This window comes from Antedon mediterranea, chromosome 9 (genome assembly GCF_964355755.1).
Source record: "Antedon mediterranea chromosome 9, ecAntMedi1.1, whole genome shotgun sequence".
NCBI lineage: Eukaryota > Metazoa > Echinodermata > Crinoidea > Comatulida > Antedonidae > Antedon > Antedon mediterranea.
Window position 1 is genome coordinate 1048923 of NC_092678.1, and position 14244 is coordinate 1063166.

The window sequence follows — 14244 nt, forward strand, 5'->3', positions numbered from 1 at the left end:
TCATAAAACATCACACACTGAGTTTTTGATCGCGAAAAGACGAAAGAAGGGCTCAATTTTAAGTTTTGCATATGCCTACTATTTTCACACAATTTAAACCTGAATGCTTTATTCTGACTAAATATACGTTAGATCGTATATCCTTGGTACCTTTTTGGTAAGTTAATGTCTCAAAACATGAATATTAACTTCTTAAAATAGCACTATGAGCGGTAGACGAGCTAGGCCTACCCTAGCCTATAATAATAATATATTAAATATAGTTTGTTTAGGCTAGCATGGCATCATGATCATGTTTGTTGTAGCCTATATGGCTATATTATACGCCCAGCACCAGCAGTGAACCACCACCTTTAAAGCCCAGCCAAAGTTAAGCCACTAAATAGACTTAAAAGTTGCTCTGCTGTAAACCATTATTAAGCATTGCCATGGTGTTAATATTGAATAACCTGTACTCAACTGACTGTTTTTTATTTTCATTTATTATTTCGTATAAACAAGGTTGTGAAATGTCGGAGCAAGAGGATATGGTAAATGAGATTGATGAAAAGAACAACGAAAATTCCCCAGAAGAAAATGATGATAGTAAAGAAGAACCAGCAGTAGAGATTCCCAAACCAGAAGATGAAGAAACTAAAAACAACAATATTTCTGATGAAAAAGTTGACGATAAATCAGAAAAAGATGACGAAAAACCTAACACAGCAGAAGAAAAAACAGAAATTAATAATGCCAATCAGAAAGATGCCACGAGGGATGAAGAAGAAAAAAATGACAAAGAAACAAGTGGAGAGAATGCAGAAAATGGAGCATTAGAAGAAAATGTACCAGAAGTAAAAGAAGATGAAACAAGACAACAGATTAACGCTGAAAAGGTGACGATTGAAACGACGGGGATGAGTACAGAAGTTACAAACGAAGAACATGAAACTGATCCTCACGCAGCTTCGCCGCAACCTCCAGTCATCAATGCAACTGCTACTGGTGAGTACAAGTATTCAATTGTTCAATATACAATTGAAAGAAAAGAGAAGAAATAGACTTTTAAAGCAGTAAATGTTTCAGGAAGAAAATGTTCGCGATAAACTAATTGTATTTAAAACTTTCCTTATTTTTTTCAGTGAAATTTGTGTTGATGCCAAGCGGTCAAGTCCACACAATGGCTTGCGCCCTCAACCAGACTATGTTTGATCTGAAAGTTCATTTTGCTACAGAGCTGAGAATGACAAGTGATACAATAGTGTTTATGTACGATGGGAATGGGGTTGATAATAACGTGACCTTAGCTGACCTTGGTGTAGGTCCTAATGGCGCTGTTCAAATGGAGATCTCGTCCTCTGACCCTGTCAATAATCCATTAAAACAACTTAAACCCAAACCAGAGTACATTATGCCAGATGTGATAACAGTGAAGGTACTCAGAGGTAAGCCAAAGTATTCAACAAACTTGGCCAACAACCAGTCATAATAATGCCAATGCTTGTAGTTTATTAAATTAATAATAATTATTATAAATAATTATTGAAACTACACCTTACAAAACATGTTTAAAATAAGCAAGAGTTAAATCAAAATAAAGTAAAACATCCAGAAAAAAAAAAGCCAAGCATATTCCTTTGTGAGGGCTATACAAAATTTGACTTATTGTATTCCTTTGCAGATAGTGGAGAATTTGAAGATGTAGTTGTTGAAATTGAGCGCTCAGTGCATCGTAAACCGTTCATTGGAGGTTATCGCCATCGTTTGAACGGCATAGAATACCACCATGCTGCTGCGCAAACAAGGCCAAAAGTCAAACCCGATAATGGAATCGAGAAATTTTGTCGTGACACGCAAACAGTTCGTGAGAAGAACCAACGACAACAGACACACATTGATACTTCAACACAGATGACAGGAATTGGTTGTTACGTATCAAATATGACGGACAAGTTACTGGTGCCTGGAAAGTATCAGACGGCCGATGAATATCATGAAATAATTCTGATGAAAGTCAGTATCCAATTTATAAATACTTTTAATGTATCTCTCAAAATAAATTTTTTTTAAACAAAAATAATCTATAAGTTAGTGTTTATTAGTAGATATTTTATTCAATCAAAAACATTAACATAGGTTGAACATCAAACATAGGTTGAACATTAAATTTATAAAGAACAGATCAGTTGAGATAGGAGTAACTTGCCCCAGCTATATTTGTAAACCAAACTTTGTTATGTGCTATTTAGGTGATTATACTGCAGTCGTACTTCAGACGATGGCAAGCTAAACGTATTGTGGCCAGCTTGAAGATTGACCTCGCTAAACGTCTTGATTGGGAACGAATGGAGGAAATTAGAAAAATAAAAGAAAAGGAGGATAGAATTCGAAAGGAGTTTGAACGGAGGATGAACCCAAAATCCAAAGAGGACTTTGATCTTCTCTATCATGCATTGGAAAGTAAGTGTTTTGTGGCATTGTTGTGACACTGAAATTTGATGCAAATCCGAAACTTGACTTTCAAAAAGTATGATTTAGCATCCAGGTATATATATATATAAATATAAGAAATAATCTTATTTTATTTTCAAGAATGGAGAAAGGAAGAATTAGCAGCTATCGATACATCCATGGAAGGTGCTAGACGCAAGGCCGCCCTCTGTCATCTACTTGACCAAGAGACGCAGTTGCTCGCATCCATAGGACGACATAAATTGGATGCTAGTGCTGATAACAAACAACAGGAAATCCAGAAGTTTTTAGATACGGTATGTAACTATAGCTTTAAAATTTTAGAAATTTCAACACTGCAATTTTTTTTTTGTCTGTATACCATTTTGATGTTTTTATATTTTACTGAAATGTGTTTTATATAAGTGTTTTAACCTAATATATTTTTATACTCAATACTTTTTTTCGTTCCAACAGGCTGCAGGGCCAAAACGATGGAAAGCTTATGATGGGAAGTATACAGAAATGGACACAGCATACACGATCCGCGCCAAGGAATTACGCGACATCTACAACAGCCTCACCATGAGGTATCTAACGCAGGATGAGCGCCTTGATGTACTACTAACACTTAAACATACTGTGAAGGAACACGATTGTAAACTTACGCAAGAAATTATAGAATTGATAGATCGTGAAGCCGACTTACTGATGAGGGGAGTGAAAGAAGGCAATTTAGATGGACTTAGAAAACGTATTTCAACACTGTTCTTACAGTACATTAAGACACCAACTTTCAATCCTGAAGCAGCAAGACTTCTTAAGGTAAGCCAGGGATGGGTTAAAGGGCTGTTCACACCTGCTCCGATTCCAGCTAATGCTGTACGTACCATATGACCTGAGCTGGAGCATGTGTGAAAGGTCATTGGAAGTGACAATTGTGTGTAATTAGTTTGACATCATGTGTCTACTTTTTTATTATTTGTTGGACTACAGAATTAGGAGTCAACGTTAGGTTTAGAAATAGTTATCTTATATTTAGTTATAGTTATAGTAAACTTCATACGATGTTTTACAGTTATATTTAAAAAAAGAAAACTAACCTCTTCACCATTCTCCATTTCTTTTTTTATTACAAAACAACAAATATACTTTAAATTTAGGGTAATTCGCTTGTCTTTTTAGGTTCCTCAAGATCCATCAACATTGCGCAAGAACATCTATTTCTGTACGAGCTGCAACAGCTACCTTCCTTCCACAGAGTTTCTTCTATCCTCCAACTCCAAGATCGTTGGCAAATGTCGGCGCTGTAAAAAAATCGACAACGACGGTAGACTACGACAGGACTTCAGTAATTATCACTTCATGCTCAAGTCCTTACGCAAAGCAGAGGAGGCCATTGGAGATGGCTCAAGAATACCATTCCTCTTACAGGTTAGAATACATAGTAATAATTAACTTTTTATTTAAGTGGTGTAACGCAGAGGCCTGAGGCCCCTGGTTTAGAAACCCCAAGTGCCCTCCAACCCTGGCGTTTTTAGCCTTTTTCTACATATTTTATTTCCTTTTTTTTTTCTCTGGGCACTGCTCTGGGGTTTAGCCAGTGAGAGCTCATAGCTGTTACGCAACTGACTTGTTTGTGTGATTTGAAAAAAAGAAAATAAAAATACCACCAATATTTCACTGACTTTATTTCACAGGAAACCGATCTGCGATACTTGGTGGAGAATATTTGGAATAGTCAGAGTACCCTCAGCGCTTGGAATGACCTGTTTGACCTCGCTTTGGTCAGGTGGGACCAACATGAGCACTGGTCACCGTGGAATTGTATTTTACTGACCAAAGATGAAGCAAAGGCACATTTTAAAATTGAAGACTTGGAAACCGTGAGTTTCAAATATATTTTATAGTTACACATGTATATGGTATTCAAAATGTTTTGTTGTGTTTATAAAAAGTACTACAGATTTCGATTTTAAACAAGTTTATTTTAGCAACTTTACAATTTACATTAAATATTTTGTTTAGGGTTATGGACACGTTTTCTGCCACAAGATAAAGACGAAGCACACCCTCGCTAAAAACTATTTCTCAAGACTTCCGGGCATGTCCGAACACATACATATGAAAAAGGAATCGACCAATCACAGACAGACAATTCAATCCAAACCGTTAACCATCTCGCAAGCATGATTACAGTGTAAACAGTACTTTATTTCTTGTAATAAATACTTTATTTGGTGATTAGTATGTTTTCTTACTTTACTTCAATTAAGTACATTACTTAAAATCATCAAAGCTGGTTTTCTTATCCCTGATAACCTGCAGCATTAAGTACCACTACCACATAAAACATAAATATGTGCTCTCTTTTAATATTAACATTTTTGTGATCCCAACTTTTGTTATTTACAGCAAATTTACAGGAACCTGCCCACCGCCCTTAACCTTTTTACAATTACGATACAAAGGATAGACATTTTACTGCTTTTTTAAAACCCTGGAACCGCCACTAGTACTGTACATGGCTGTCAAATAATATCTTTTTGATAGCCAATATGTAGCTACCTGGCTGGAAACGCTCATTTTTAAAAGTGATAATACTTGGTTTCGGGAGTAAATGTCCAATTAAAACTACTGTATCAGTAAATAAGTTTATATTACTTTAAAAGCAGTAAAATCTAAGCGTTGTTTATAGTGTATATTAGTTAGTTACAAAAGCTAAAATACTGTTATAATAAACATAGTTTTAAAATGTTACTAGTGTGTTTTTTTTTTTACATATAAATTGCAAACTACCATTTTGGATTATGATTTCGGATATGAAAACAATTTAATCGGATAATCGCACAACATTTATGTACAATAAAAGTTTAAATATTGTTTTTAACAATACAGTCGTAAGACAAGACAATAATTTACACACCCCTTCACAGACATCGCTCGCCACGGAGATACAGCTGAAGTGGTATTTGTCGCAGCCAGACATAAGATCAAAGGACTGTTACAAGTTCCTATCTTGGCAAGACAAGCTCTGTGTCCTGTTATTAGATTGCCTTGGTATAGATCAGGTAGATTGGTACTTTGTGGTTTTTGCGGATTGCTTTACACATCAAGGGATGATTATCAAAACAATCAACGCTCAACGCCACACACCAGAAAATAAAGATACATATCCAGTTTGGTTTTTAGAAGGTACTATGGAAAATGGGTGAAGTAGTTGGTAGAGAGTTACTACACCATCTGTTGGTGGCCCCTCTACCATCACCATGAGGAGGATATAATTACCCTGAATCCTGAAGGAATAGATTCCTTTAGGAATGTGTACTTCTCAAACACCCATGGAATTACAAAAACTATTTGTACTCATGGAGTTGAAACCAGATGAGTCCGTCCTCATACTCTCCTTTTCTATTTTGTCCAATGGCATATACAAATTAGAAAGCTGACTGAACTGCTGTTGTTGGTATTCTTCTTCCGTCTGTTCAATGATATCAAGTTGACAACCACTGCTAACCACGTTGTTAGCATTACTTTTCCAAAACCAATTTTTATCTGTTTCAATTAGTTGTTCCATTTTCTCGATGTCCTTCAAAAATGTTTGTCCCTCTGCTGTTTTCAGTTGGTCAATGGGATTAAAATCATGGAACCAACCGTTCTCTTCCCTGGCCGTGTCATGAAGGCGAAAAAACAACCTGGTGAGATCGTTATTAAGGTGGAAAACAACCAGATGTTTCAAAGGATCAGGAATACATTTTTTATTTGTATATTCAAAGAGACAAAGCAAACATTTTGCGTGCATTTCTTTATCGCCAGAAAGTATCTGCAACGCGTGAATGAATATATCGTTGTACGCTGAATGCTTTACCGAAAAAGTATCTCCTTCGTGCACGTGATCGTCCCATGCAGTGGAGGCGCCGTACGACGAAATAAATAGAATCTTTTTCGCATCTCTCATCTCCTTCGAAATCCAAGACATTAAGGAAATGATGTTTGGCGTTTTCCAATTGTGAATGGTCACGTCGACTCCGCAGTGCGCTTGCAGAAACGTTGCAAATGACAGCACAACGTTTTTGTGCTGGGGCGCATCTTCAAAATAGAGGATTAGCAGTTTAACCCGTTGCATATCTACACTTTCCTCTGCAACTTAAATATAAAATAATTCTGTTTATTTTTTATGTCCAGTTAATGTTCTAAGATTTGATTTCACGCAGCCGGAGACAAACACAATTATTGGAAGGAAATTTTCTTCTGTGCGTCACTAGTGGGAACCAAGCTTTACATGCGCTACACAAGAACGATCTATTATTAGGTTACATAATGTGTGTGTTGCTAGTGAGAACCAAGCTTTACATGCGCTACACAAGAACGATCTATTATTAGGTTACATAATGTGTGTGTTGCTAGTGAGAACCAAGCTTTACATGCGCTACACAAGAACGATCTATTATTAGGTTACATAATGTGTGTGTTGCTAGTGAGAACCAAGCTTTACATGCGCTACACAAGAACGATCTATTATTAGGTTACATAATGTGTGTGTTGCTAGTGGGAACCAAGCTTTACATGCGCTACACAAGAACGATCTATTATTAGGTTACATAATGTGTGTGTTGTAATGAAAGTAACATATTACCTGTATTTGAAGCAATCCTTGGCCAGGATTTGTATGCATATTTTTTAGATGATGTTGATTGGTTTATTCGTCGATACAGGCAACCAATGACGATAAGAAGCACAATACCAAAAGACAGTCCACCTAAGATTGCTATCGTGTATTCATGTTTAGGTTCTAAAAGAATAATAAAACAAATGACAGGTGGATTCCACATTCGCCACTAAAAGTATAAAGAAAATAGGATGGATGATTTCAATAGGCACGACCTTTGTGGAAGGCTATTAAAGATATTAATAAACATATGAAGAATATATCAACACTGGTTTATTTTTACACAAAATACAACCAAATGAATTACTAAATTACGAAAAAAAGTACTATTGAACGACCGTTCAATAAGTACGTATTATTGTACGCCATGTGACCAACAATCATCCACTCAAATTTATTTAGGTGTTATATAATATACAATATATCAACACACTGCAAGTTAATTTTTTTTTTAAATACAACCGATTACTATAATGACATCGTATTGCAATGTTAGACAGCTCAATTGGTGGATGTGGTTACGTTGTGGCTTGAAAATACTAACCTTGAACAACATCAACAAAAAATGAACACTCCGCTTCATTTCCATTGACATCCACTGCAGTATAAGTTACTAGGCTGATGCCTACTTTGAAGTTACTGCCAGGAAAGTGAGTTGTAGTAACGTTTTCTATGCCAACATTGTCAGTGGCAGTTGGTGCTATCCAGCTCACTATGGTTTGTTGCTTATTAGCAGGAATCACCTTAGTGACACGTTCTTTACAGCTATCAAATATCGGGGCGACAGTATCTTGAAAATAAAATTAGAGTAAATGAAAACACAACTTATTTGCAATCTTTAATAAATAAAATTAATTTTGATTAAGATTAAATTTTAAATATTTTCTCTGACCTTAATAGTTATTAGAACGTTTAATTGTGATGGGATATGACCCAAATGAGTGATATTTATTTAATTTTAATTAATTAGAACTTACCAAGGCAGGTGCCATCAACTTCTTCATAATTATCATCACATGTACAATTATATATTTGTGTATAATTCACCGCATTGCAGATACCACTTCCACATGGGTTTGAAGCACATGGTGAATCTACAGCAAAATCACAATCAGTTATTAATTCATTGGATTTCATCTCAATCTCATCTCAATACTGTTTAATGTACGCACAGTAGTTAGTTAGTGTGGAAACAAACTTTGAATGAATATTGAGGGTGGAACATGCAAAAGGTTATTTACAGTCTGGCCTCATACAGCAATACAAAGATCTGCAGTGCATGGACGTCAAGTACTTGCTATTGATTATGAAAGCGTGGTTCCCACTAGAGATCCAACACAAGGACGTACGCGCAACACAAGCGAGTTGACCAATCACAAGCAACTGTTCAAATAATGCATCGCTTGTGACTTATGTTGTTACCACCACCGTACACAACACATACATCAATTAAAGTTCATTGATTAATCTTACCACCACCATACACAACACATACATCAATTAAAGTCCATTGCTTAGGCTTACCACCACCGTACACAACACATACATCAATTAAAGTTCATTGATTAGTCTTACCACCACCGTACACAACACATACATCAATTAAAGTCCATTGGTTAGTCTTACCACCACCGAACACAACACATAAATCAATTAAAGTCCATTGATTAGTCTTACCACCACCGTACACAACACATACATCAATTAAAGTCCATTGCTTAGTCTTACCACCACCGTACACAACACATACATCAATTAAAGTCCATTGCTTAGGCTTACCACCACCGTACACAACACATACATCAATTAAAGTCCATTGATTAGTCTTACCACCACCGTACACAACACATACATCAATTAAAGTCCATTGATTAGTCTTACCACCACCGTACACAACACATACATCAATTAAAGTACACTGATTAGTCTTACCACCACCGTACATAACACATACATCAATTAAAGTACATTGATTAGTCTTACCACCACCGTACACAACACATACATCAATTAAAGTACATTGATTAGTCTTACCACCACCGTACACAACACATACATCAATTAAAGTCCATTGATTAGTCTTACCACCACCGTACACAACACATACATCAATTAAAGTTCATTGATTAGTCTTACCACCACCGTACACAGCACATACATCAATTAAAGTTCATTGATTAGTCTTACCACCACCATACACAACACATACATCAATTAAAGTTCATTGATTAGTCTTACCACCACCGTACACAACACATACATCAATTAAAGTTCATTGATTAGTCTTACCACCACCGTACACAACACATACATCAATTAAAGTCCATTGATTAGTCTTACCACCACCGTACACAGCACATACATCAATTAAAGTCCATTGGTTAGTCTTACCACCACCGTACACAACACATACATCAATTAAAGTCCATTGATTAGTCTTACCACCACCGTACACAACACATACATCAATTAAAGTTCATTGATTAGTCTTACCACCACCATACACAACACATACATCAATTAAAGTCCATTGATTAGTCTTACCACCACCGTACACAACACATACATCAATTAAAGTACATTGATTAGTCTTACCACCACCGTACACAACACATACATCAATTAAAGTTCATTGGTTAGTCTTACCACCACCGTACACAACACATACATCAATTAAAGTTCATTGATTAGTCTTACCACCACCGTACACAACACATACATCAATTAAAGTACACTGATTAGTCTTACCACCACCGTACATAACACATACATCAATTAAAGTTCATTGATTAGTCTTACCACCACCGTACACAACACATACATCAATTAAAGTACATTGATTAGTCTTACCACCACCGTACACAACACATACATCAATTAAAGTTCATTGATTAGTCTTACCACCACCATACACAACACATACATCAATTAAAGTCCATTGATTAGTCTTACCACCACCGTACACAACACATACATCAATTAAAGTACATTGATTAGTCTTACCACCACCGTACACAACACATACATCAATTAAAGTTCATTGGTTAGTCTTACCACCACCGTACATAACACATACATCAAATAAAGTCCATTGATTAGTCTTACCCGCCACCACCATCATATGAAACACATTCTTACAATACCTGTCACATTAAAACTTAGTCTGTCATATCCAATACCATAATTAACACTTTCGTGACCTGTTATCTAATGAAACACAAAAAAAACACAATTCATGCACATTGCAGATATAGATACAAAGAGCTAGAAATGGAAGAGCATTACCATGAACTTGTACTTTAGGAGATAGTGTGTCCCTCGCACCATCACGATTACCTTTCAACTATGAAAGAAAATGATCTATGAATATTCATGAAGGTTCATGCATATTAATGAGTGAACATGACACTGAGGAGACAGATCCAAGATTTTCAAACACTAAAAATTACACAAACCAGAAATGGTGTTGATAGTCTGCCGCTTACCTGGATAAACCCGACATAAGCCCTTTTCCACGCAATTGTTTCGCACTTCGTGGAAAAGGGCTTATGTTGGGTTTATCCAGGTAAGCAGGCACGATATAGACAATAAGATTAATAGTTGTCAAAAGCATTATTTTCATTTTCTAAAGAGAATATTGTGTCGATCCAGCCAGGATGTGCCCTGGATGCACCCTGGATGTGCCCTGGATGCACCCTGGATGCACCTTGGATGCACCCTGGACGCACCTTGGATGTGCCCTGGATGAACCCTGGATGAACCCTGGATGCACCCTGGATGTGTCCTGGATGCACCCTGGATGTGCCCTGGATGCACCCTGGATGTGCCCTGAATGAACTCTGGATGTGCCCTGGATGCACCCTGGATGTGTCCTGGATAAACCCTGGATGTGCCCTGGATGAACCCTAGATGAACCCTGGATGTGCCCTGGATGAACCCTGGATGTGCCCACCCTGGATGTGCCCTGGATGTGCCCTGGATGAACCCTGGATGTGCCCCATTGACAGAGTGCTGAATAGAGAGTACACTATTTGTAATGTAATTGCTCAGATCTTAAACACAACCCCTTTTAGTTCTTCCGTTAAAAAAATGATTACAACATAAATAAAACATTTGAAATAATGTGATTCGGATGTAATGTAAACTAAACCTTCAGAATGAAATTGATAAAATGAAATTGATAATCTAAATAAAGAAGGATGTTCAATGCCATGTGATTAATAAAAACATGTTTGTTACAGTATGTAGGTACATTTATTACATAGGTCATGGGCAGCCTATTAGAGGCTATTTATTTAATGAGCATCTTAGAGAGATTAAACCAAGATTTAAATTAGTCTAATATCTACGGTAAAACCAAGTCATGCACACAACATTATGGTATGTTAAGGCATTACAATATAAAAAGTGTGTATACCTAAAACCACAAACTTGGGAAATGGTGTGCTACGACAAGCACCATTGCAAACACTTAAATCAGACGATGGCTGCATCTGTATTTTAGGAAAATGTTCAAATAAATCAGTGTTTTCAAGTAAATAACTGTTTTGTTTTAATATTTTGTGAATACTGTATATGTTTTATTGATAATTCATTTATTTTTCATTGAAACAAATCCAGTCAAAACATTGTTATTATGTTACTGCTTTTGGAATCAACAAAACCAAATGAGTGAAAAAACATTACAAAAGAAATCAACAAAATAGTGTGTAGAACTAGTTTTTACTAATTATCCTGAATTAATATATTACTTGATACTAAATGAATTCCATCTATTAACATTGTAGTTTTACATTTTTTAAACTATTTATTTAATGGTATAATGTTCCAAATATGTATATAGACAAGATTAATTAATTATTAAAATATCAAACAGAAAGAGAAGGTTGTTAGTTCAGTATGGTGAGATACTACACAGCCGCGGCCTGTGAGGTTGCCTCAATCTCGGTCTACCTGAACCTCCCACAAGGTCCCAGGAGGCCTAGCTTTTTACAATGTACAAAGACATTGATATATTTATTAACAGATTCACATAAAATTGAGCTCAAGAGGGAAAAAAGATATCCTCACACCAACATTTCGTAAATTAGATATTTTATAGGAAGTTATGAGAAAACTATAAAAACAGTCAATTAATATGTGAGGTCAAATGTTGATTATGTTTCTGGTATTAAAATAAATATTTTATGAATATTGTTTTAATATATAAATATATATATATATATATATATATATATATATATATATATATATATATATATACAAAATCGAAGCTAAATGAAAATCTTTCAAGATTGTTTTAATAATTTGGGAACAATTATTGTCAAAGGAAGCACAGATAAATTCATGATAACCTGGACAAAAAGATTAAATATCATCATCATCATATTCTAACAATCTAAAAACTTGGAATGTAATACTCCCAATGAAACTTTCCACAAACCACACTCTTCTTAATGTCCAAAAGATCCCAAATTATTTTCAATGATTAAAATACATTCTGAATACCAGAAAGGTGTATGGTATTGTGAGGGTTGAGTAGTTTTTATGAAAATATATTTAAAAATTTGATTGAAAATTGATTACTGACCTTTATCAGATACGTGCCAATGTACTTATCATGAGTATAGTTTGCTGTGATTACCATTAACGTTTTATTATTGACAACAACTTCTTTTGCAAGACTGCTTCCCTATAAATAAATAGAATATTCTGTGATGTCTAACAACCTACTGAATTGGACACAGGTATGGACAACGCACATTCAGTAACACAGAGGCCTGAGGCCCCTTGCTTCATAAACCCTAAGTGGCCTTCAACGCTGGAAACCTTTTTCGACATATTTTAATGCCTGTTTTTTTTTCTCTGGGCACTGTTCAGGGGCCTCTGGGTTTAGCCAGTGAGCGCTCATTCATATTCATAGCCGTTACGCCACTGTGCATATTTCATAATGAGTAATTTTGCGTCGTAACCCAGTGCTCATTCGTCTGTTCCAGACAGAGGTCGAGACTACCGGGGTAACCTACATATTCTTCCAAAAGTGATTGGAGAAGCCTAAAATTTAAGTAAATTAGGTATTTGGAATAAAATATTGTGTATCTCTACACTAGCTAGAAAACAGCTCCAAAAGGGTCTACAACATATTTTGAGCAGTCAATTGCATATCTTAGAACTCAGATGTAAAAATTGATTAAGTGCCTCAATTTACTCAGCAAATGATCAAAAGTAGCTGGAGGTGAACTGATACCTAAAGAAGGGCTTATACCAAGGGGTGGACTGATACCTAAGGAAGGGCTAATACCAAGGGGTGGACTGATACCTAAGAAAGGGCTTATACCAAGGAGTGGATTGATACCTAAGGAAGGGCTTATACCAAGGGGTGGACCCAAACCTAAGGAAGGGCTTATACCAAGGAGTGGACTGATACCTAAGGAAGGGCATACCTGCTTCGTCAGTACATTATTAACATTTTATGTTTATTAATACTTACATACTCTTGACTTGGACATCCATCAAACCCGTCACCATATACTTTACAAACAAATAAAAAGTAGGAATTAAATTTGCAAGACGGCGGTGCAACTGAAAACTGTACAATGAATCCTGCATACAGAGGTGTTACATCAACATACTCAGCTTTCCAATACACGTAATCATTATCTAGAAAAAGTACAACAAGTAAATCCAACATATTCAAAATGTTCATTCCTGAATTGTGGGAAATTTTAAGCAATAAAAGTGTACACAAATGGTATATGTTGTAACACATTACGTAAACAATCCACTTCCATCCAGTATTCCAGATTGATTTTCATTTAACGTACCTCTTTCACATATTTTCAGATCCTCTACTGGGAAGCCTTTAAAAAAAGTAAAGTAAAATTAAACGACTCTATAATAATAACAGTTGTAAAATAAAGGATTTTTCTATTGGCTACATACTGCACCAACATTATGTACATGTTATGTATAATACCATAGGCACAAATCTTAATTGTTTTTCCTTAACACAAGTTAAGCTTGGTAGGCATTAGGGAGCTAAGAACCAGTTAGTTTAGGTCATTTAATTGTTGGACCTGGAAATCACTAAAACTGTGTTGAGGTGAAAAAAGAGAAAGCATCATATCATACATATTGTATTTGTT

At 35.7% G+C, this 14244-nt stretch overlaps 2 protein-coding genes across 3 annotated transcripts in view; one reads left to right on the plus strand and one right to left on the minus strand.

Moving 5' to 3' along the window:
• On the plus strand, window positions 1-5190 carry LOC140059254 (IQ motif and ubiquitin-like domain-containing protein). The gene is made up of 10 exons (XM_072105121.1): window positions 1-157; window positions 502-984; window positions 1122-1424; window positions 1661-1992; window positions 2229-2439; window positions 2572-2747; window positions 2908-3255; window positions 3616-3864; window positions 4131-4316; window positions 4459-5190. Exons 2-10 carry the CDS (start codon window positions 510-512, stop codon window positions 4621-4623), a joined length of 2445 nt encoding a protein of 814 aa, XP_071961222.1. The 5' UTR covers window positions 1-157; window positions 502-509; the 3' UTR covers window positions 4624-5190.
• The window catches only part of LOC140059255 (uncharacterized), a 23704-nt gene continuing 14568 nt past the window's right edge, over window positions 5109-14244 (minus strand). The window contains exons 6-13 of one of the 2 annotated variants that reach the window (XM_072105123.1): window positions 13924-13959; window positions 13590-13759; window positions 12690-12791; window positions 10243-10306; window positions 8077-8193; window positions 7644-7889; window positions 7067-7222; window positions 5109-6570 (exon numbers count right to left, since the gene is read on the minus strand). In XM_072105123.1, the coding sequence (XP_071961224.1) occupies window positions 5762-6570; window positions 7067-7222; window positions 7644-7889; window positions 8077-8193; window positions 10243-10306; window positions 12690-12791; window positions 13590-13759; window positions 13924-13959 (1700 nt within the window). In that variant the 3' untranslated portion in view covers window positions 5109-5761. Of the gene's footprint in view, window positions 6577-7066; window positions 7223-7643; window positions 7890-8076; window positions 8194-10242; window positions 10307-12689; window positions 12792-13589; window positions 13760-13923; window positions 13960-14244 lie in introns of both variants that reach the window. The other variant, XM_072105122.1, reaches the window with a different exon arrangement.